The sequence below is a fragment of the Ixodes scapularis genome, unplaced genomic scaffold (assembly GCF_016920785.2).
Source record: "Ixodes scapularis isolate PalLabHiFi unplaced genomic scaffold, ASM1692078v2 PGA_scaffold12__126_contigs__length_90152505, whole genome shotgun sequence".
NCBI classification, from domain to species: domain Eukaryota; kingdom Metazoa; phylum Arthropoda; class Arachnida; order Ixodida; family Ixodidae; genus Ixodes; species Ixodes scapularis.
This window is the reverse complement of record NW_024609838.1, coordinates 67,808,865-67,831,437: the sequence shown is the minus strand read 5'-3', so window position 1 is coordinate 67,831,437 and position 22,573 is coordinate 67,808,865. Positions and strand designations below refer to the sequence as shown.

The 22,573-nt window shown below is 48.9% G+C and overlaps 1 protein-coding gene across 1 annotated transcript in view; it reads left to right on the top strand.

The window, feature by feature from the left end:
* The first annotated feature begins 839 nt into the window (after positions 1 to 839).
* LOC8043222 (nuclear pore membrane glycoprotein 210) overlaps positions 840 to 22,573 on the top strand; it is a 106,697-nt gene continuing 84,963 nt past the window's right edge. Inside the window, exons 1-7 of the mRNA XM_040218742.3 lie at positions 840 to 1,036; positions 8,155 to 8,285; positions 13,795 to 13,926; positions 15,555 to 15,642; positions 17,562 to 17,712; positions 19,878 to 20,007; positions 21,902 to 22,030. Coding sequence (XP_040074676.1) covers positions 876 to 1,036; positions 8,155 to 8,285; positions 13,795 to 13,926; positions 15,555 to 15,642; positions 17,562 to 17,712; positions 19,878 to 20,007; positions 21,902 to 22,030 — 922 coding nt within the window. The 5' untranslated portion in view covers positions 840 to 875. The remainder of the gene's footprint in view (positions 1,037 to 8,154; positions 8,286 to 13,794; positions 13,927 to 15,554; positions 15,643 to 17,561; positions 17,713 to 19,877; positions 20,008 to 21,901; positions 22,031 to 22,573) is intronic.

Here is a 22,573-nt window from a genome sequence, read left to right as displayed (position 1 = left end):
GCTCGAGTTATTTCGTCTGCCCTCTCTGAAAGGCGAAGTCGAGCTCGCTCGTAAAGACCTGCACTTCCGAAAGTCGCAGGAAAGGTAAGACAGACGCAGACGACGTTGCGAGCAGACGAAGTTGCAAAGGAGCAGACGACGCCGAGATAGGGGGTCGCGATCAGCCAATCAGGGCTCGGCGTTCTGACGTCACCGCTACTTCCTTTCTCATGCGCAAAAGACGAAAATGAGCCCACTTGCGAGGCGTATTGAAGACAACATAGATTTAATGAAGTCAGTGGGTTTTAGAGACAGCGAAGGAAGAGTGGATTTCAAGACAGTAGAAATGACCAATACTTGTAGGATATGCCAGCTGAACGAAGGAAGAAATATGCAAGACAGAGAGAGTCACAAAGAACAAATACACACACTCCGCTAGTTTGTTCCTTGTGACTCTCTCTGTCTTGTATATTTTTTCTTCTCTTGTTCAGCTGGCATATCCTACAAGTATGAATAACCAACCTGCTCAGCTTCAGGCAATCACAAGAAATTACCAAGCAAAGATTAACTGAATGGTGGCAGAAAGCGAGAGAAAACCTAAGAACGAAGGGCGAGGGTAAGACGGGCCGGGGAGGAGGAAGCATACGGAACGCTGGAGCAGAGAAAGGAAAACCCCCTTCTCTCTTTAGCGTTCTGTCTGCTTCCTCCTCCCCGGCCCGTCTCGCCCTCGCCCTTCGAAGGAATCAAATGTTTGTCTGTTTTAGACTTAAGCTAGGTGGCGCAAGCTACCGCCCGCTACAAAGGGTATAGCCAGTAACATTCATTTATCCATCCATCTCTGCATCCGGGGATCGTATATCAACGACTTTCCGTCGTGTCGGCCGTGCATTCGAAACATGGCGCTAAAGGAGTCGCTCCTCCTGTTTGGGTTATTTCTCCTCTTGTGCGACGGAGCCAGACTCAACGTCCCGCGCGTCTTGCTGCCGTATCGTCAAGAGGTGGCCACCAACTACAGCCTGGAACTCCTCGACGCCAGCCCGGGCGCTTGCTACCACTGGTATGTGGGCCACGGCTGCCCGGGCTTTCCTTCCCGTTGCGGTTTTTCGACTCTAGCACTCGGTGCGGGGGGACAGTCGGGTCAGTTCGTGCGTGCAGACACACTGACCGCTTGTCGCGTATCGGATAAGGCAGCATCGCTCGTATTTCACCATGCAAACAAGGCTATGCCGGTACCGTCCATCCACGTGGTCGGCTGTCATCGAGGGTTCCTCCCACGCGCTGGCCGAAAGGCAGTCCCTGGCCCTACCGAAGTTCCGAAAAGTTTCGAGGCTCCTGGCGCGCCGACTCAAGTTCGGTTTAACCGCCGGAGCCACTGACAGAATGAGAAGGGCAGGGCGCGTCCTGAACGCCCGGCCTCCAACTAGCGTGCTACGCCTTCTGCCGTGCTTTGGCAAACGCCGAAGTGTGGCCGAAGGTGGGAAGCTTGCGCTGGAGAGGCGGAACAACTGAAGCTTCTTCCTGCTGTTCTCACCTTGCCAGCGAAATTTGAAAGCGCAACTGTCCCATGTTGCGGGACGACAGGAAGTCGCGCGGCAGCGCTTGACTACCTACGTTACTGTGTGTGTGACACGACCGCAAGCCACTGGGCTGTCCGTGTTTCATATGTTTCGTGCAAAGCTACTTCCTCGCCATGCTTTATACGAACCGTGTATGTCCTCGTGACTCGCGGTCGTAACTCGACGCAAGCCCTCGTAGCGTGGTCTGCTGTATGGATGGGCCTTTATTATTCAAAGGTTGTGGACCGAAAGCGTAGAGCGAGAGCGTGCGGGGCACGGAGCACCAGCGGAAATGCCCTACCGCGTGCTCGTCCAGGACCTTGCACTCCTGCTCTGAGCCCCCTCGAGGGAACATCCCCGCAGGGGGCACCTGCGTTAGGTCCTTGGTGGGTGGCATCACCACGAAACACGATCCATGTGGGTTCATACACCCACGCCTGGCTGTACGTGGTTTAGCCCCTGTCTGTGGAATAGGGGATCCTAGTGGTTGAGCCGAGCCCAAAGTATCTTTGGACCATTCCCCCCCCCACCCCCCCCCCCCCCCCCACCCCCACCCAGGGCAAGGCAATATACAACTTTGGCCCCTGCTCCCCGTAGACGAGTGTCCTGGCTTGGCCTAACCAGGGTGGTTCAGTCAGTAGCCTCCTCTACCTTCTTCTCCCTCCTTTCACTTCTTTCGACTACTGTTTCTTCTTTCCTTTTCACAATCTTAGGTGGCAAGGGCCAACCTTAGTTGGAACCAGGTCCTGTACCTGCAACTACACTTGGGTATCGTGCCTGGGCAGCACTGGTATAGTAATTGCGTCAGCTAAGCCGTTTTTGCTATGGCATATTACAACCTCTTGATCGGGCTCTGGAAGGAGGTCGCACCAACGTTCTCGCCGTAGCCACAAAGAACCTCCAATCTTTTCACATTCCCCGATTTTCTTGTTCTGCACTCGGGGGGCAAAAAGCCACTTGTTAAACTTTCCTCTTTTTTAGTGTCCAAAGTGCTCGAAGGTGTTGTTGGTGCAAACTTCAGCGCCAAAACAATGGCATCGGGCAACCTTCTCATTGGTATAAATACAAGAAAGCAAGGGAATCTCTTCTAATCCTGAACTTTGCTCAGACTACGAGGCTAATGTGACCCCTCACCAAAAGTTAAACACTGTCCAATGTGTCATCTCCGATGATGACTTGCTTGACACGACAGATGCAAAGCTACTTGGGCATCGGGGAGTTGTTACAGCGCAATGCATCACCATACGCCGTGATGGCATAGAATGCAAAACAAGTAATGTTATTTTGACCATCGACTCCGATTGTTCTAACTATTGTAAAGGCAGGCTACCTTCAATATTGTGTCCGGCCCTATGTGCCAAACCCTCGGCAGTTCCTTAAGTTCAGAAAATTCGGCCATGTGTCGCGAAACTGTCAGGGTAGCAACACCTGCGCCAAGTGCCCTAGTAAGGAGCATTTCGCTGATGTGTGTGTGTGAATGAAGCTCAATGTACCAACTGTAACGGTAAGCTTCCAGCATACTCCCGATCCTGCCCTTTATGGAAACAAGAAAAAAATCCTCACCTTGAAGGCTACTGAAAACATTTCTTACACTCATGCAAAGAAGTGCTTTGCCTTTGTTTCCAAAGGCTGTTATGCCCAGGCCGTGCTCAGGGCATCGATTCGGCCAGTGGTTTCGACTGAAACACGGACATCTCCGGACGATCTGTCTCCCATCGCGGTCTCCTTCAGTGTCCTTCGGAGTGGTGCCAGTGGCACCGTTTCGGAATTGCAAGGTGGGTGCTGCGTCGTCAGCATTCACCCCGGAGAAGGGGATGACGCCTTCTGCTCCATCTGCCACTTCGATTCCTCGATCCTCTGCTCCCCAGAGGAAGCCCGGGAAGTTGCCGAAGCAGTCTATCTCTAAGGGTCAGCTGCCGGCGGCAACAGTAGAGCCCATGACTGAAAGTGGGCTCGGGTCTGTTGAGGATGCTCCCCTCTCAGCGTACGAGTCCTCTCTTTCTGTTGCCAGAGACCCCAATTGGAGGCAAAAAGATCCTCCTAGAAAACGGAGCACCCTGTGTGTAAAGATAGATTTTAAACCTTAACAAGCATCCTTTTTAGGCCACTTTTCATAGCATATATATTTTTTTCTTCTCTAAATTGTAAAGAACTATAGTATCATGCTGTTAAATTGTTGCGGCCTTTTTTATAAATTTTTTTTCTAAACGAGTTTGCCCTGTCTTCATATGCATACCTGCCAAGTCTCCCGTATTACCCGGGAAATTTCAGTTTTGACCAGTTTGTGTGGCTGTAGTTTGACAGAAAAATCTCTCTGAAGATGCAAATTACGCCCCCCTCATGATCGTTTTTATAGTTTTCCTTCCTGTGCATAGAAAAAAAACAATTTTTAGGCTGAATTTTTTTTTCCAATTCCTTTACATTAACTTTTAGTATAGAAAATGCACCAACTAAAGACACCTTTATGAAAAGTTTAATTGTACTTGGTTCATTGGCTTAATTATATGAACTTTTCACACACAAATATTGCTCAGAAACACCCTGTAGAGGGTGCGGTGTCAGATCTTTTACAGCAGAACTGAAGCAATTGCAGGTGTCGGCAAAATTGCAGCTCCTTACATCCGCCAAAATTGAGGCCGCCTCGATCACCATTCGCCACGCCTTCTTGGGACGCCTGCGGGCAATGCTAAATGTGCCACTTGAACTGGGCCGGATCCGACTGAGCAGCAAGGAGTTGTAAGCCGGCACAATGTCGCCGCTACTCTCACCATTTCACCCCACCTCCCGCCTGCCCCTGTCGCCAGCCCATCCACAACTTTTCTCCGGAAGAACACCGATCACTGTTTTGCAACTGCACAACCCCAAAAAAACTGAGGACATCGGCTACGTCATTTTTGCCCGGGAACAACCAGGAGCAAGATGGAGCTGCCGGTTGAGAATCCACTTCTGTAGCGCACCACCTAGAGGGCCCCTCACAGAAGCTTGCCGCAAAGCTCAATCCTGCCAACCACCAAGAAGGTTGAAAAGTAAAAAAGCAGTGCACAGTCTAGAGAAGCCTTAGCGTGACCCAATCCGCTTTATGCGGTGACCTGAGCAGGTTCGCATTCAGCTGCAGATGGCAGTCTGTTAGCAGGGCATCAAGGTGCCACCTTTGATGAACCAGTTTCAACGACGCCTGGAAAAGCGGATCACCCGGGGCCTGTGCAAACTGCTGGGCAGGGGCAAGTCGGGGTCCGAGGCCGCCATCAAGAAACGTCTGCTCCTGCAAGCAGACCAGAAGTTAAGGGGGAAGAAGAATGTGGCCACAAGTTGTCTATTGGTATTGTAGCCAGTGGTGTGGCACTAGTAGGGGATGGTCACTCCCCCCCCCCTGCGGGGGGAATGATGTGGGATTCCTGAGAAAATAAAGACGTTCCAAGACGACACGAGGGGGTTTGCATTTGGAGTATCTGGTTAGAATGTGCTGGACACTGGCTAGTGTGTCGTCAGTTTATTGTCTCTGCAGTACTGATAGGGACAGCACATTGTAGGCTTAGTGCGATGTGCCATTAGCTTTACTTAGTACAAGGCAGGATAACGAGAAAGTTCCCTCAAGGAGGCTCGGAGTTAAGTGCATGGTCCTGCGTGAGCATGCAAAGGTGAGTTTGCAGATGCCCTCGTGCCTCATGCTTTCTCACGCAGCACTTCAGTACACAACACACCTTCCCCCTAAAGGTAGTCGTGCAAGTACTGAGGACGACTGACCTCGCACATTGGGCATCTTGAAGGAGCAATGCTCGTAGCTGAACCTGAAAAGTGTGAAAGCGGTGTTGATTGGTCCCTCTGGAGGTTCTGCGCCGCACTCAACATGGCATGTGGCTTGACTGTTTGCACTGTAACTGTTGTGATGCATCGGTCAGCTTCTGGGTATGCGTCACTGCTGTTAATGCCTTGTACGTTGGGTAGAGGTCAATGGCTGATACTAAAGCACTGGCTAAGTGGTGGAAGCCGCTACCCAATTTAAAGGGCTTGGCCGTTTTCATCCATCCATCAATGTTGCAACGGGCTATAGAACACCTGAATTGAAACCCACTTCACGTTGATGATAGAACTGAGTCCAACAGTAGGGATTTTCAGACTGGGTTCCCAGAGGCCTAGGTGTTTCTACATTCGAGTAAGGCACTTTTGGTTGTTCATGGATGCACATAAATGAGCCAGGCACTCCCTAGCGTGCGAATTATTGCCAACAGCCTTTAGGCTTCTGCAATGTTTTGTTGTAACAATGCCAAGAGGGAAGAAGCTCTTTGGCTGTCATACGGGGAAGGTTGGTGTTCCCTAGGATGGAGAACCCCTGCCCCTTAGAAACTAGTGACACAGCCTAGGCGGTGGGCATTTTTGTGGGAACGTTGCCCAATAAAGTATTGCTTGGACAATATCGGGGGTGGAACGACTGCGCCATTTTGCGCCAGACGCATTTGTCTGCGCCATCTTTTGCCATGTTGCAGAAACTGCGCCACAGGCAATACCTTGCGCCATTATGCACCAAATCGCAAAATGTGCGCCAAAAATTTTGTCTTAATCTCGGTTTCTATCGACTAGATTGGCAACAATGAGCGCGTTTAGCTTGGTCAACCTTGCAATCCTTTGTTCTGTTTATTCACCCTGTGTATCCAGAGTCAGAAGCGTGCGAAAAAAACTCTGTATCGCATTCTAAGCACCAACACCTGCGACTGAATTGTTATTCTTCAACCATAAGCGGTTAAGCAAGTCGGCCGAGGCGAGGCTGAGTCGTTCTGCGTCGGAGTGTCGAATCCCGGAGAAAAGCTCACCACAAAACCGGCGGATGCAGAGAAAAGCTGACCGGCCATTGAGCGTATGCAGAGAAAAGCTCAGATTTTTTTCTTCCTTTTTATGAAGGCTGTGGGATCATGCGTAACATATATAAATTTATTATCAATAAAATTCGTCAGCTTTGTAGAAAAAGAAAATGTACTTTTTTGTGATATTTATTCAGCTTATTGGGTATATCGCCCCCAAATTAATAATTGCGGGTGAGTTTTTTTGTGGTATACCCTCTAGGCAGCGAAAGCCTAACTGAAAACTTGATGAACCCGAAGATAAGGAAAAAGGTTGAAAACTTAATGTCTGCCTAAAACCGAAAAAGCAAAACTGTAAATGCCGAAAATATGAAAGTGCATGTGCAACAACGCGGTGCTTGAAATTCTCCTTGTAGCTAGCTTTTGTTAACCTTTGAAAACAAGATAGGACTATCGGTAGGATACCGAAAATTTTTTCTTCCACGGACCTGCACATTTTCTAGCCGTTCGTGCTGGTGTTTCCATACGTTGCCTTTGTGTGGTAGTGCCCTTCTACGGCGAGCCACCCCCGTGGCCTTCAGAGCTGCTCACTGTCACTGTTGTTACTCGTGACCTATATAAGAACTAGTCTTCTGTAACGTAGCATACTGGGCGAGTTGGTAAACGTTATACATGATAAAAACTGTTCAAACGACGAAAACGGTGCGAAGCTGTCGTCGCAACTGTTTTATTAATTAAAATAACAGAAAGAAAACAGCTTAGCCGACGCGGATTACATCGACAAACACCTACTTATTTTTCAGGCACCACACAATCTTCGGAGCTGGAACGGTTCTTACGCCGCTATTCATATTAGCTCGCAAAAATCAAGCCTCTTCATCAGGACACCTGTGGACTTGTAAAGAACACAAGACACTGCAGACGGATAGCCAATCAGTGTTCAAGAATGGCGTTGTGAAATGGTATTAGGTTTGAATGTTGTATATTTTACATCAGCATACTGACACAAATGGGAAGCAAGAGAAGACGGTAGGCGTAGAGGAGCAACGGTCCAGCAGTCATGGAGGCGTTCATAGGCCATCATGTCTGCTAGACCTCCTGCTTCAAAGTCTGCAGTTAAGTATGCCTAAGAGCGAGAGAAGACTTGAAGGCCTAGAAAAGCAATGACTTTTACAATTTAACAACTTTTTATTGATGTAAACCTCACCATACTAGGAAGGGAACAGCTTGAATATTTTTGTTAGTTGAAAAGCTTCATTTGCTTTTCCTTTCGCGTTTCGATTTTTCTAGTTTTCATTCCTTTCTTTTGCATTCCGATTTGCTTGGAATGCGCCTTTACATAATTGATCGAAGTGCAACGTAGAATAAAGCTCAACGCTCGGATTTGCTCAAAAGGGCACTGCTTTTTGCTCGTGCTCTGCCGATATAAATCTTCCTTGGTTGACGTCTTTCATTTAAATACAAAACATGTGCATATAGTAAGCATCAAATGTTATACAAGCAGTAAATAAAATACATATTCGGAATATATTTTTTTGGGAAAGGTTTGATTTAAATTATCATGGTAAAACTGGTCAGCTTTAAATCGCAATTTATATTGTCATTTAAGTCGCAGTTTAAATTGTCTTAATTTTTTTCTCCACCCTGCCTAGAATCGAGATACGACATGTAGTACTGGAAAAGTAACGGTCCGGCGGTTAAGGTGTCCTTTCTGGCCCTACATCAATCCTGGACTTTGCACTTCTAGGTCTAGTCATGTTGCACCAAGAGCGGGAGAAGAGGTGTTGTCCAAGAAAGGATGTCTAAAGCCTCTTCCTCCACAGGAGTTCGTCGCAGCCAGACCTGGTGTCTGTGCAGCCTGCGAATGGTGACCAGTGTGCCCTGCAGGCCCTCGTCTCGGCAGTGTCCCACCACCCGGCGAGGCGCACGGCCATCGTCACGGCCGACAACTCTGGTGAGTCTGCCTTGCTGTGGCCACCCTGGGTGCCACTTCTCTCGGTTGACTTGCCTCGGTGCCTTAGCATTAAAAACCTAGTGCATGAACTGGGAGGGCACACGTTGTAACCAAAGTTCTTGGATCAACTACTAACTGGTCTAGAAACTTTGCCCTAGTAAGTTCTGTCACCAGGAGTGGCGCTGATGCATGTAGGATCAGCTTTAGGTGCTGCATTCATCATGCTTTAATGTTAAGTTTAGGTTTCTTGAAAAACAAAAGGAAGAAAATATGTTCTTTTAATGCAAAGAAAGAGAAACTGAAACAAACCTCCTGGTTATTCATGGCACCACATCGAACAAAAACTGGAATGCCTCTGAGGTGAACACCCCAGAAGAATGTCCAGCAGATTTTAGTGCTGTGGCGTCACCTGCGAGTAGTGGCATTTTTCAGTTTTTCTACTTGTGCATATAAGTAACACTTTTTTTTGCTTTCATTTTGTTTTCCCCGAAACCTACGCTCACAAAGTTTGAGTGATAAATGCACCACCTAAAACCACCTTTGTTAATAAAGTTCAGTTGTACTCCATTCGTTGGCATAGTTTTTATTGTGGCTACTTAGTGAAATCGAAACCCGGCTTCCTGGCCTTCATTAATAAGCTATGCATGGCAGAATGCTGAAACTCCCTGAAAATGCGACACTAGCTGTGGTGATGGAATGCGAAAGTTTGCAAACGTGACGTTTTGCATGAAGCTACAAAAGAAAAATCAATGTTTCTCTACAGTCAGGAATTTTTGTTTTCTGGGAGAGGGGGGGGAGGGGGAGAGGGAGGGAGGGGGCGGCGGGGGCGGGCAGGTGCTGAAGTGACTGGGATGTCCATGACTAGTGTGAGGGGAGAGGGGAAAGCGGGGGGGGATCAAAAATGCATGTGTATATTATAGGGTTGACTGGATTTGGGGGGAAGTTCCCATAAGGCTACCCCCTAGCTACGCCAGTGTTTCTCTGTGAGCCGACGTCTGCCTAAGCCCAATATTGTTAAACCAAGACACATAAAAAATGCCGGTGACGCTTATGGTTGAGAACTGTAGCATTTCAGTGAAAAATCTCGTCAGAAAGAAAGAGAATATTAGGGGCGAAGCTCCTTAGGGTCTAGTCTTGCCTGTCCGTGTTCGCATAAAAAGAAAAAATGTCTGCGCAGTCGACAGGATTTGAACCTGTGCGGGGAGACCCCAATGGATTTCTAGTCCATTGCCTTAACCACTCAACCACGACTGCAGGACGAATAGGGGGCTCCGAGAGGTGGTAGTAACTCAAGAGCTGGGGTTTCTGTCATGGATGAAACGTTGCATGTAGCCGCTCAACGTTTATACAGGAGAGGGCGCTGCGGTCAAATGCTCAAATGCGTATATAACCACGTTCCATACCACACATTCTCTTTCTGACATGGACCGTTGACTTAAGCGGAGATGTGTTCTCACGGCTTCTAGCGGATCCAAGCTGATCCGCTAGAACCACTGGCTCTGCATTTCACCGACCATAAAGCAGTAATAATGAAGTCGAAACGCAACCCGGAACTCAGCACCACCTATAGAGCAATAAAAAAAATCGGCACCATTAGCACTCCCTATGAACAATAAAATCAGTACCATCAGCACCACCAGAGCTTCGCCCCAATCAACATCATTCACCACGTGGAGATGCGGTCATTTTTTTTTTTCTTTCTTGCTCGGAACCTTTTTTCGTCATAACAAATGCGATGGCACCCATAACTGTGATGTTTTAGCACAACGAATATTAGACTTGGGTGAATTTTTTCTCGTGAAGAATTTTTTTCTTATCTTTTATTCTAGGTAACATCATGCCCTCACTTTCTCATTTTATCAATGCCGTTACTGTTATAATCGGTTACAAGCCAAAAAGGTAAGAGAAGCTCCTCCCACAAGCGTGATGTGCCAGTTTCAAATCCCTCCACAGTCGAAAGAATATTTACTGGAAATGCCCCTTGTTGCACTTCAGTGGATAGATATTGGATACAGAGTGATGCCAACTTGTTTCCGACCCCCCCCCTTTTAGGGGCGAAGCTCCTTAGGGGCTAGCCATGTCCGTATGTCCGTCCGATGTCGGGTGCTCGTGCTCACGAGCACGTGAGTATGTGCTCCCGTGCTCGTGTAGGGGGAAAAAAAAAAAAAAAAAAATGCATCTCCACGCGGTGAATGATGTTGATTGGGGCGAAGCTCTGGTGGTGCTTGTCTGCGTAGACGCTGAGCTGCAGCATGCCGAGCCTTTCGTTCGTTTTCATCCATGTCGGAAAGAGAATGTGTGGTATGGAACATGGTTATATACGCATTTGAGCATTTGACCGCAGCGTGACATGGATGAAAACGAACGAAAGGCTTGCCATGCTGCGGCTCAGCGTCTACGCAGACAAGCACCACCAGAGCTTTGCCCCAATCAACATCATTCACCACGTGGAGATGCGGTTTTTTAAGAAAGAAATCTTTGTATTCGTCGGAGATGGAACCGAGCCTCTGAAAGTAGCCTTTGTATCCATTGGAGGGGGAACCTAACCCTCAAAATCCGCATTTGTTTCCATCGAAGGGGAAAACTCTAATCTCCCTCTCGTCGCTTCCACAATGCTAAGCCAAAGTCTAAAGATAAGGCAAATATTTACAGGAAGGCAAGACTCCTCCCGCGTTGGTTACGACGTCGCGGAAACGATGGGACGCTATTGGATGCGGAGGTGGCGGAGGGATATACGAATCCCTTTGAGGGGTATTTGCCGCTACCTTCTTGACCTGTAACTTGCTATAGGTGGCACTACTAACCGGTAAAACTAGTGACCGAGAGGGCACCACTGACTGTATGTGCCACGGAGCGGATCATGGACAGCATCGTCCATGCAATCCAAGACCGATAGCCCATGGGGCTAGACAGGCTTCGACGCGAGCAAGCTTCAGATGGGGGAGCACGGCATACTTTGCAAGTACTGCGAGCAAGTCTGGCCCGTGAAGCCAAAAGTTCCGGTCAGCCTGCCAAGTACTGGAAACACCAGGGCGAGTTTTCCGTTTACAACGGCTTGCTTCTCGAGGGGGGTCGTCTTGTCGTCCCAGCGTCTCTCCAGGACGAGGACCTCTGGTCCATCCACGAGGGGCACCACGAAGTGAGCCACTGCCGTGAAAGAGCACAGGACTCAGAATTTGATGGCATGGGGGAGCAGCCAGGTGAAGGTCGTGGTTGAGAACTGTGAATGGTACGCCTCCACAAAGGTACAGCGTGTGGAACCTCTCCTGTCGTCTACTTCCCCTGACTTGCCTCGGCAGCAATAAGGGGTGGGCTTGTTTCATTTCGACGGGTAAAAATGTTTGGTGATTGTCGATATTTTCGTTTCTTGGTACCCTGCAGTCGTCACGCTCAGGAGCCCGACAGGTTTGTCAGTGATCTCTGCACGAAGGGTGTTTTGGCGCACTTCGGTATCCAGCGATCGTCCGTGGCAACGACGGCCTGCAGTTTTCAGCAGCGGAGTTTGCAAACTTTCTCGGCTTTGAGCACATCACAAGCAGCCCGTGCTTTTTGCAGGCCGACATGGATGTTGAGCACACGGTTTGAACTATCAAGGACCTTCTATGCAAAAGCGACGACCCCTTCCTCCTTCCGCTGGTGTTTAGAGACGCCCCAGGACCGTCCAGGTTCAGTTCAGCGGAGTTGTCGATGGAGTGGAGAGTGCGAACCAGGACACCGAGGTCGCCAGAGAAGCCGAAACCGGAGTGGCCATTGACGGAGGTCTTCCTCAAGAGAGACCGGGCAAAAAGGTGCCAGCGAGCTGCTGGCACGCAGCAAGAGTTGTGTCGGCTGGCTACGAACATGGAAGTCAGATGCTTCGTGCGGTGCCAAAGTGTTGTGTGAAGCATGGCGGCCTTGTTGGTATGTCGTTGAGACACTGCTATACTTCGTTTCACGATAACTTGGTGAACTGTGGGGGCTGTGGCCCTCGCGACCCAATGAGAACGTTGGAGCAAGGCATGACAGCCGGTTCCTCGGAGCCACTCGTTTGGTGCAGTGACACGAACGCTCCCATAACGTGGCGTCACGTGCCTCACTCCTACGCTCATTGGGTCGCGGGGGTTGTAGCCTCCACGGTCCTCCAAGTTATTGTGATGCGGCGTATAGGACTCCCCCAGCGGAACCACAAGCACCTGGTGTGTGTTACCTGTCAAGAGAGCTGCATGTGCCTGGACCAGAACCTTCAGATCCAGTACAGCGGACCCCGTCCGGTGGCTACCCAAGGTTTCAAGCAAGAGGCCCTGAAACACTGAAGGCTTTCGAAAGATACGGTCTGGGCGGTCGTCCCTTTTGTTTGACCGAATTTCTGATTGTTTAAATTGCTAAACTGGTGAGAGGGGGAGAGGTTAGGTGGCTCTAGTAATCTTAAAAACTAAAGATCTAGAGGGCACCACGCTTCTATTATGTTTGTACATAAAGCCTCAGCAAGGCAGCTGGGAATTAAGTTATAGGTCTCAGTCTCTGGAGTACAATCTTCTACATTTAGAGTCTCATTCCTACAGAGTTTCAGCTTTCAGATGTCGCGGTTTATGCAAGTAAAGAAACCGGGTTTCGTTTTCTCAATAGGGCCCGGTAGACAGAAATGCTGCGGTGCAGAGCGTTGGTGTTCCACTCCGTTCATTGGCACGCGGGCAATGAACGGCCCTCACCGACAGAATGGGAGCGGCAAGTCTTTTGAATGCCCTGCCTCCGGCGCGCATGCTCATTGCCTTTCGCAGTACTTCGAGTGTGCACTCTATGCCCACAAGGCATACACGTGCTGTCGAAGTTGGGAAGCTTGCTCTGGGAGGTGGGGCAACTGGGGGACTTCCCTGCCATTCTCATGCCGTCGGTAACTAATAGACGTGGACAGAGAAATTACAACTTCCTGTAACGCCGAATTGGAGCGCAGCTTTTGAGGAGGAGGAGTGGAGGGTATATTCCTCCTCCTCCCTCGTGATCATGCCTGCTAGTCCTCCTCCCCTCCTGCTCCCCCCTCTCCTTTACCCCTCCCCCCGAGGTCACGTGACCCCCCCCGGACCATACTAGACAATGAGGGGAGGAGGAGGAGGGCAGAGGTCCGGGGGGGTCACGTGACCTCGAGGGGACGGGATCACATGACCTTGGGCGGGCCGTCACGTGACTTCGGCGGGGGGAGGGGAGTAACCCCCCGGGGTCACGTGACCTTGGCGGGGGAGGAGGGGGAGGAGGAAAAGCGGAGGAGGAGGAGGAGGAGCGGAGGAGGGGCGACGCCGACGCCGCACAGGCTGGAAACTGGTCATGTGACCCCCTCCCCCCGAGGTCACGTGACCCGCCCGGACCATACTACACAATGAGGGAAGGAGGAGAGGGAGGGGCGCAATTACGCAGACGGCGACGCCGACACCGCTCAGGCTGGAAACGGGCCCCTAAGAGCTGCGCTCTAAAATAAAATTGGATTATGGGTATGTTTATACAGTTTTATTGAGTGTTCATGGATCAATGTGCCCAGCCACGGGGGAGGTGCTCAGTTGCGATGTGATCGTGGACCGTGTACACTCCCTGGATGTGATGACTACCACCAGGGAGCTGCTGCTGGACGACTCGCCCGAGATGATGGAGGTCATGGCGCACAACGACCAGGGTAGGCACCAGTCTTCTCCGCAGGCTCCATTGCTGAATCGAGCACCGAATCGAGTGTGCGTACGACGGTGTTAAGTGGTTCAAGGTAGCAGTGGTTGATTGCCATTTGGCTGCATTCCAAATCTTGCTCGGGCACATAGGAGTTGCTCCTGCAGGTGCACTGGTCCTCTCCACGTGCTCTGTAGGTGAATCGGGTGCCGAATCAAGCGTGCACGTAATGGCAGCGGCGTACTTCTGCCGATTGCGTGTATGCGTAAGTGTGTCGTGCATGCTTTTGTTGCGAAGATTGGGACTTGCCTTTTCTCTAACCCTAACTCTTCGCAAGGAATTGATTGTCCCGACGAATTTTGAGGATATCTGACGACTTCCTTGATAGGCTCCGGTGCCGTCCAGTTATGGGAAAGTACAGACCCTGATTTTTTTTCCTTTTCAAACTGCCATCCTTCACATTCAATATATTGACTGGAATCTTCCAAAGCCCAATTTTATAAAATATAAAAGAATGTTTTGCAACATCACTTTTAGTTTTGCAGCCACAACTTTGTTCGAGCCATCATATGAAAAAGAACTTTCTTACTTGAAGTTTCTTTTCCTTTTTTAGTGCTTTTTTAGATGCCCAGAATTTATGGCGGTAAGTCCAGGTTATATGATGTGTATGACAGTGCAGTTACTACTCTTTGAAGGAATACTTCAATGAAATTTGAAATATACCCGTCGTGTTTAAAGATAGGTTGACTATGATCCACCATATCCTTAAATGACAATCCCACGTTTGTATTTTGAGCCTCGTGGCTGTATTTTAATGCGAAAGCATTGACTGTCTCATGGAGCGAGCTGATGTCATCAGTTTGAAGCACGCAATCGTGACGTAGTTCGTCTCGTTACGAGCAAAGCTGCGGCGAAGCTGACGTTGAGAGGATGGCCTAGTCGTTTCAGCCACCGAAGCGGCTGCTTTTGTACGAATTTTGAGTGACGGGTTAATCTTCTATAACCTTGTAGGGGGAGCATAGCGACTTCTGGGACACACAAAAAAGATTCTCGGGAGAGGGGAGTTCCTCCTTCAGCTCTTCCCTTGTCGTGGCCGGAGGCTGGACAGTTACCGTCACTACCTGTCAAAGTTCCTAGACGGGCATTACAAACGAGGCGTCGGCGACATCCACCAGGTGCTCTTTGCTAATAGTTTAATTTGTCTTAAAATTTCTTTTCGTGTCTTTTTCAACAAGCTATTGGTGTGTTCGATGTGATACTGCTCCTTTGAACACATATAGCCCCAAAAAAATAAGTGCCGAAATTTCGTTCCAGTATTCCTTTAAAGTTCAACACAAGATTCAATTACGCTTCTTTGCCATACTCTCACAAGCGAGTCTTTGTCATCTGCCAAGATGACACGTATGAGGTGCCTTCGCTTGCTGTGACAGATCGCTGAGGACCAATGGTCCAACTGCAGGTTCGAACATGCAGACGTATTACATTTGCAATGTCACCACCGCACCGCCTGTCTACCTCCGTGTATAAACAGGCGCAGTCCAATTACTCCTTATTCGGCCCTCATAAATAAATAGTATCTTGTTAATTTGTGGATGCCCGCTTCCTTTGGTGCACTCAGGCAGGGGTGCTTATGCCTTACAGGGGACACCTTTTCCTCCTTGGTCGGAGTGTCCTTCGAGTGGTCCATCCTGTCTGAGCCCTCGGCCGGCACGCAGGGTGCTGTGGTGCGGTAAGTCCCTGCCTCCTCCCCCAACCCCCTCCGGGGGTCGTACGTCCAGCACTCGTTGTACAGCCACCAACCAGCGTTTGTGCGGAAGTATGAACCCCACGTGGCTCGCGTTTGACATTGCCCGCTCCCCACTTACGCAACGATCGCAGCTTTTTTTCACCATTGTAGTCTTGCTACACTTATCAGGGTGCAGCAAAACGACCCTGCGAGCTCTGGTTCTTGCAGCTGCCTGCTTTCCTTGCTGACCCCCGAAGCAGCGTCTGGAACGAGTCTTTGACCAACGTGTTTAGCGTCCTTTGCTGTCTATGCGTCGAAAGTGGTCCCGAAGTGGCGGCAGTTACGTCGCAGGAGGCGGCGCGCCGCACTGTGGACTGTCGCAATCGTGGTGTTTGGTCAAAGAGGTTCCGCCAAAAAGCGCGAGCGAATGCAAGTGTCGCCGTCGTCGAGACGTCCCAAGTCCTGGCCGCCGAATCTTCCGTGGGCTGTCAAGATGAAGAGTGACCTGCAGTGGAACGGGCGTCTGCCACTGTGTTACACTTTTGTGACGTCATCGTACTGAAATTGAGGGACCACATTTGAGGATGCAATAAACGCACCAGTCTGTGAGACGTTCCAGGCACCCTGGTGCCGTCTCAAGCTTTCGAGGTCCCCACCCCCCCCCCCCCCCCCCTTTGCCTCCTCTCCTGGGGTTCAATATTGTTAATTGCGAGAGTGAGGGCGATATTTAATTCGATCCCTCGCAGATTGAGCAAAGACGACGTTGGGAGACCATTCGTCCTCTAACACTAGCGAAAAACACTGTTTGTCACCTATGAACCGTCATTTGTGGACGAAAGTAAAACGAGAAAACACCATACGTCATCCGTTAACAGACAAAACATAATCTTCTGCTACGAAAAGAGTGTTGCAGCAAAGCGAGATCAAATGCAGGCCGAAATTCCAAAATAGTCCGCTCTTTTGTGCCTAAAGCCATTGATGACCTGCTCTCCTTTTAAAAATCTCAAACTGCACCATTGCCGTACGCAAGCCGACACCTACCGGTCGACGAATGGAGTGGCAAGGACAAGGGCACGTCGCAGGCCACCAGACCCCTCTCGCAATTTTTACTTTGCTGAGACGTTCTCGCCAAATTATTGTCAGATTGTGACCTCGCGATTGTTTTAAATTGGTCTCGCTGATTGATTGTGCCCGAGCTGTGCCACTGCGTCCGGTCGGCAGCTGAAAACGACCCTCGCTCCCACTTGACCGAAATGGGACTCCTGGTGGCCAGAGCCGTATATACAAAGAGTTTGGCCATTCATTGGGATGTATAGGACGCAAATGAGGAGATGCCATTGGCCGAAAGCGTGCTGGGCATGTTCCAGGGCATCTTCACAAATTCGAATGTGGCCAACCAGGAGCTGGAAATAATACCCTGGCAGTGGTCACGAGAAGTTAAATTAATTGCGTCGGAGTAACTCTCGGTGACTGAAAATATGGTGCACTTGATGTTTCAATCGCGGTCGTCCAAGATCATGGACGAAGAGCACAACTAGCGGAAGGATAGACATAATCCGTACGCCAGGCGCCGAGGGCCAGAATCTGCCGTCCGAACAGTCTCACTCTGTTCGAGCAAAACAAGGTTCGAGCGGCACATTCGTTTCTTGCATCTTTCTGTATGATCATAATCGAAACATCACGTGCACCCTATTTTCAACCATAAAGGTTTACTACACTTCACTCTTGCGCTTATTAACACAATATACCAACATATACGTTTTATTAAAACAGTTTCTCACTACTGCCGCTAGGGGATTCTTTTCAGCTTCTGGTTGGCCAAGGGAGCATGTCAAGCCCTCTTTCTGCATCTGGTGCACGGCCTGGCTCTGTTTGCACCTTCCATTGACCAAACTCTCTCTACACGGCTCTGCCGGTGGCAGGTTTCTGCAGTCGTCAGAGTCGCCATATCGGAGCCCCCCTGGGGTCCAGTTCTGGGAGCAGAGGGGTCTTCAAGGCTGGGCCGTGCTGGCACAGGGGGTCGGCACCGGGTCGGCCAGGATTGCCGTGCACCTTGCTCATCCGGACTACAAGGTGAGTTTTCCCCAGCGTTGCCATGGGGTAGAGAAAGAAAACAAAACCCGGTTCTTCGACCCGCACAAATAAACTTTGCATTCATGATGAAAAACGGTGCGAAACACGAGGACACGGAAGAGAACATACAGGTAGAGGTGCCGTCCTGTATGTTTTTTCTCTTCTCTGTCCTTGTGTTTCGCGCTGTTTTTCGTCATGAACGTTTACCAACTAGCCCAACTGTCCATTCTCGTAAACTGCGCCTCACAAAGCCTAAACTTCGTTGCAACATAATGCCAGCAGTGGGGTTAGGATGCGAAAGTTTGAGAATGTGATGATGCCTGAAGGGACAGATGGCAAATTAAATTTTCAGCCTAAGCCTAATACAGTCATGTCCTGTTAATACAGACCCCATTAAAATATGGATGCCCCATTGTAGAGAAAGCATTTCAGGGACTAACTGGATAAATACATGCATTTTGACTTGTTATGGACAACTTGCATTATGGATGCTTTTTTTGGGGGAACGAAGGTTTTTATTTTAACGAGACATCACTCCATCGTCAAAACAAACTGCGTTATGGCATTTTCTTTTACAGTGGAGCTGTTAAGTGCTAGTTTCCCCAGTATTGTGTCTGCCGGCAAACAGATGTCAACACAAAACTGTGGACAGCTACCGCCATCTATGAACGACGGTGGCAACCAGACAACCGGCTTGCCGGTTGTCTGGTTGTTGCAGTCGCTCATAGATGGCGGCAACATTTCCAGCCTTTCCAGTTTGGCTTGTCGATTTGCGGCCGGCCATTACGTCATTCCCACCGTGGTAGAGCTTTGCTGGTCTTCTTTCTTCACCAGAGTGGAAAGGCTAAAAGTTTTTTTAGTGAAAAAGCTTGTCAGCAGGACGAAATAGAATATTGCTTTTCTTGCTAGCGAGCATTTTTTTTTTTTTTTACATAAGTAAATGGCATAGGCATCTACTAGACTGCCATTTCTTGGTTGGACGAATATTAGGACTAGCTGGACATCTTAATTTTTATGAAGAAATCTAGGTTTTCGTTCTTTTTCTTAACGCAGTGTCTAGCGTTAAGTCCGACGGAATCCGAAATAAAAATTAGTTACGTCCGACGTAACTTTATGTAAGGATTCGAGTTACGTCCGACATAACCCAATATGTAAATTAGTTGCGTCCGACGGAACTTTACCCCAAAGTTTCGAGTTACGTCCGACGGAACCCAATGTGAAAATTAATGTTACGTCCGACGGAACTCGAAATACAAAATAGTTACCCCCCACTTCCTGCCAGTTTCGACCTGGATGAGTTTCGTACCGGCGTTGGTTGTGGTACCGGCACGCGTTCGTGTAATTACCACTGGTTAGCGGTTGTACTGCACTGGCTAACTTTCTCATCTACAGCTTCTCACGCTCGCAGCACACGTGCTGCGGTTTCCATTTTCAATGTTTTTCTTTTATCTTGCGTGTCTCATCAAGGAAGAAGTGGTTTCATATCTAAAAACAAATCGAAGGAAAAGATCCTCTTAAAGGAGAAAAAAATCGCAGAAAGGACATAAAAAAGAAAAGAAAAGAAAAAAAAGAAAAAAGCTTATGTAACGGGTATATAACCCGCCGGGCCTACGCTGCCTCTACATACGAGGAACACACCCCAACCCCCTCAACAAACCTGGAAGTATGAATAGAGCCACGATTTTGACCAATTTATCAACGCTGCATCGGACGTAATGCAGAAGTAATTATATATATTTTTATGTTTACGTCGTGTTTCGGCCACAAAGCGTAATATTCAATAAGGCTCGGTAGGTTACACAGGCCGTAACTTATTTCCGTAGGACGTAACTCGAAACCTTAGGGTAAAGTTACGTCAGACGTAACTTTAATTTTTATTTGGAGTTCCGGCGGACGTACGTAACGCTAGACACTGCGTTTTCCTAAAGGCAGAGACTGGAAATCTAACGCAAAATTTAAGTTGTCAAACACAATCTATCAAAACGTAGTCCAAACAAAAACGGTACAACTATTCCTAAAAAAAGAAATATATGAAATGTCTTAATTTGACAACAAACTGTCGGCTGCTTGCTTTCTCCACTTTCCTGCCATTCTCATTCTTGTTGGCACCGTCGATGGGGGCGCTTATGATTTACCGCAATCTGCTTCCGTCTCTCCTCCCCCAGGAGGTGCCGGGCAAGCAGGTGACTCTGCTTGTGGTGGCCAACGTGCTGCTGGAGCCGTCCCGAGTCTTCCTCCTCGAAGGAGCTCTCATCCACTTCAGGGCACGGCTGGTGCGCAAGGGCACGGCGTCCGGTGAGTGTACCATGCCACCAGTACTCTGGTGCCCTTGACTCCCTTGACGCACCCAGGGGTCTCCAGCCAGCGTGTTTCTTACCATAGAGTCGGTGACTGAATGGCGGAACCAGGACATGGCCTTTCCTTTTGCCGCCAACCCCTCGCTGATCCCATGTGGCGAATTTGATTACTTCTGTGAGGAAGGAGGCCCGAAGAGCACCAGGTTTGGGGCAGGACATATTTTTCGCTCTGCATTCACGAAATGTAGATCTTGCACCGAAGTCTGACGTGCAGGAAGCTTCTTGAACCCTTCGGAAGTGGTCGTGTACAAGCAGAAGACGCGACAACTGATGACGCAGTGCACCTGCACGCCCTCTTTTGGGGGAGCCGGGTATGCGTGACAACGCATGCACTGTGAACCACCGCCTCGCGTCGTGGCATCTCTTCGAGTTTCTCGTAAGAGGGACGGTTGCTTTTCTCACAATGCCTGGAGTAAAACATTCAAGATCGTTGCTCGACGTGGATGGGTCTTGGTGTTCCGTACATCCCCCCAATATTAAAGAAACAATGATTTTCTCATGTTCCCCATGCATTTCTGATCGGAGTTGGAACCCCCGGGCGTGCGCCGCTAGTCGCCGAGAGATGGCGTTCTCGATTGCGCTACTCTGCTCCGAAGGAGCTATATAGTGCTCTAGGTGTATCGCGTCTTCAGGTCTGCAATTCTCACTAGATTTCACTGAATCTTCATTGGCACATCTTATATGTACGATGGTTCAAGATGCACCCATTTCTTTTGGGTCTTAACTGTGCACGATGTACCGTATTTGCACAAATATAGAAGAAGGGCAAGTTTTGAACAGGATTCGTATGGGTCCTTGAAAATTTTGAAAACCCTTGAATTTGGGAATGGCATTTTCCAGACCTTAAATGCCCTGGAATTTCTAGCAGTGCTTCAAACCGTGGGAATTTCCCAATAATAGCCAGTGTTATTTTTCCTTTCAATAATGAATTTTTACAATAATAAAATATATATAATTTTTTTGTGTATGTTAAAGTAAGTTTCAAAATTTCGACGAGGAATTTTTCTTGTATGGCACATTTAGTTGCATTTAATTAATATCTGTTAAGCGCCTGGCCACAATGGTAGCATCCCGGTGGTTCGGGTGCTGGTGAGCGACGGATTTGCCCAGAGCGCTGGGGTTTGCGGACAAGAATGGAGGTATGGATGATGGGTGCATTTTAATAGCAAAGAGAAGATTAGAAGACAGGTCAAAATTGTCTAGGAAGAATTGAATGGCATACAACTGACTGACACAGCTGGTGGACAGGCAAGACAGAAAAATTGGGATTCCCTCCCGCGTGGCTCCAGCCCAAAGTTTATACCCTGTCTCCCAGTGGGCCCAGTGCCAGGGTAACACCGGCTAGGTTTGACTCGCGGAAAATTAGGGACTCTCCCCCTGCCAAGCGAAAGAGGCGGGGCGACGTTTCTAGTTATTCATTTTTTTGCCTGATCCCCCAACGGTCATCTTGGTGATGTTTACAAAATTGCAGCAGGGAAGTAAATTGGCTTAGAAGGGTGAAGGGAGGAATCATACTTTTGGTTTTTAATTTCTAGGCTAGGTGGTGCAAGTTACCGCCCGTCGTGAAGGGTACAGCCGTTAGCATGCATCAGTCCGTTCTAGATCCGGTGTCGCCATGGGTGTTGCCCGACCGCCATCTTGCGATCTCTCCCTCGTTTGCCTTCTTCTCTTGCATACTGTTTGCTAGCTACTCCTGGTTTGCTTGCCCTGCGTCTGTTTTACGCAATACATGGGGGGGGGCAGAGTTCAAGTTGTGCGCAATGCCCAGAAAGTGCAACTTTGTGAAACCGGAAGTGCGCATTTGTAATCGATTGGTCGGCTGTTCTTTCCAGAGCTGGAGCTCCCGAGCGAGCAGTACTCTCTGCACGTGGAGGATCCTCTGGTGGCAGAACTGGATGGGTTCAGCTCGTCGGTGACAGCGCGCTCCCTGGGACACACGTCCATGGTGCTCAGGGACTCCCGTATCCTTGCTCGGGATTCGTCCCGTCGCAAAGCGGAACCAAGGTGGCTCGAGAACCTCTCCGACCAGCGTCTCGGTGGCGGTTGAAGTGCCTGCAAATACTTGGCCGAAAACATATTTAATTTAAATGCAAATGCAGTAGCACTTTTGAAGAGTTTTTAAATTAAATACCAATACGAAGGTAGGTGTTCTGTCTTCAAGAAGGTAACACTCTGGTTTGTCTTAAATATTCCCTTCGCTGAACACCACTTGAACTAATTTGTGGGACCGGTTCCGCAGGATATAAGACTCTAGCTTCCCTCATAGGTGTGACTAGGTGTTGTATTTTTTTATGAGGATCTCGTTGACAGAAGAAAATGTTACTAATAAATTTTAAATTTTTTACGCACTATTATGAAGGTATTTTTCACATTAATGTAAAAAAACAACTTTGGACGATTGCAGAATTTGAGTTTAGGGAAAATGGGCTTAACTCGTAGTGAAAGGTTTTGTTTCGTTTAACTTTTAACAGAGGCAAGGTCTTCTTACAGCGTTTTCATGTGCC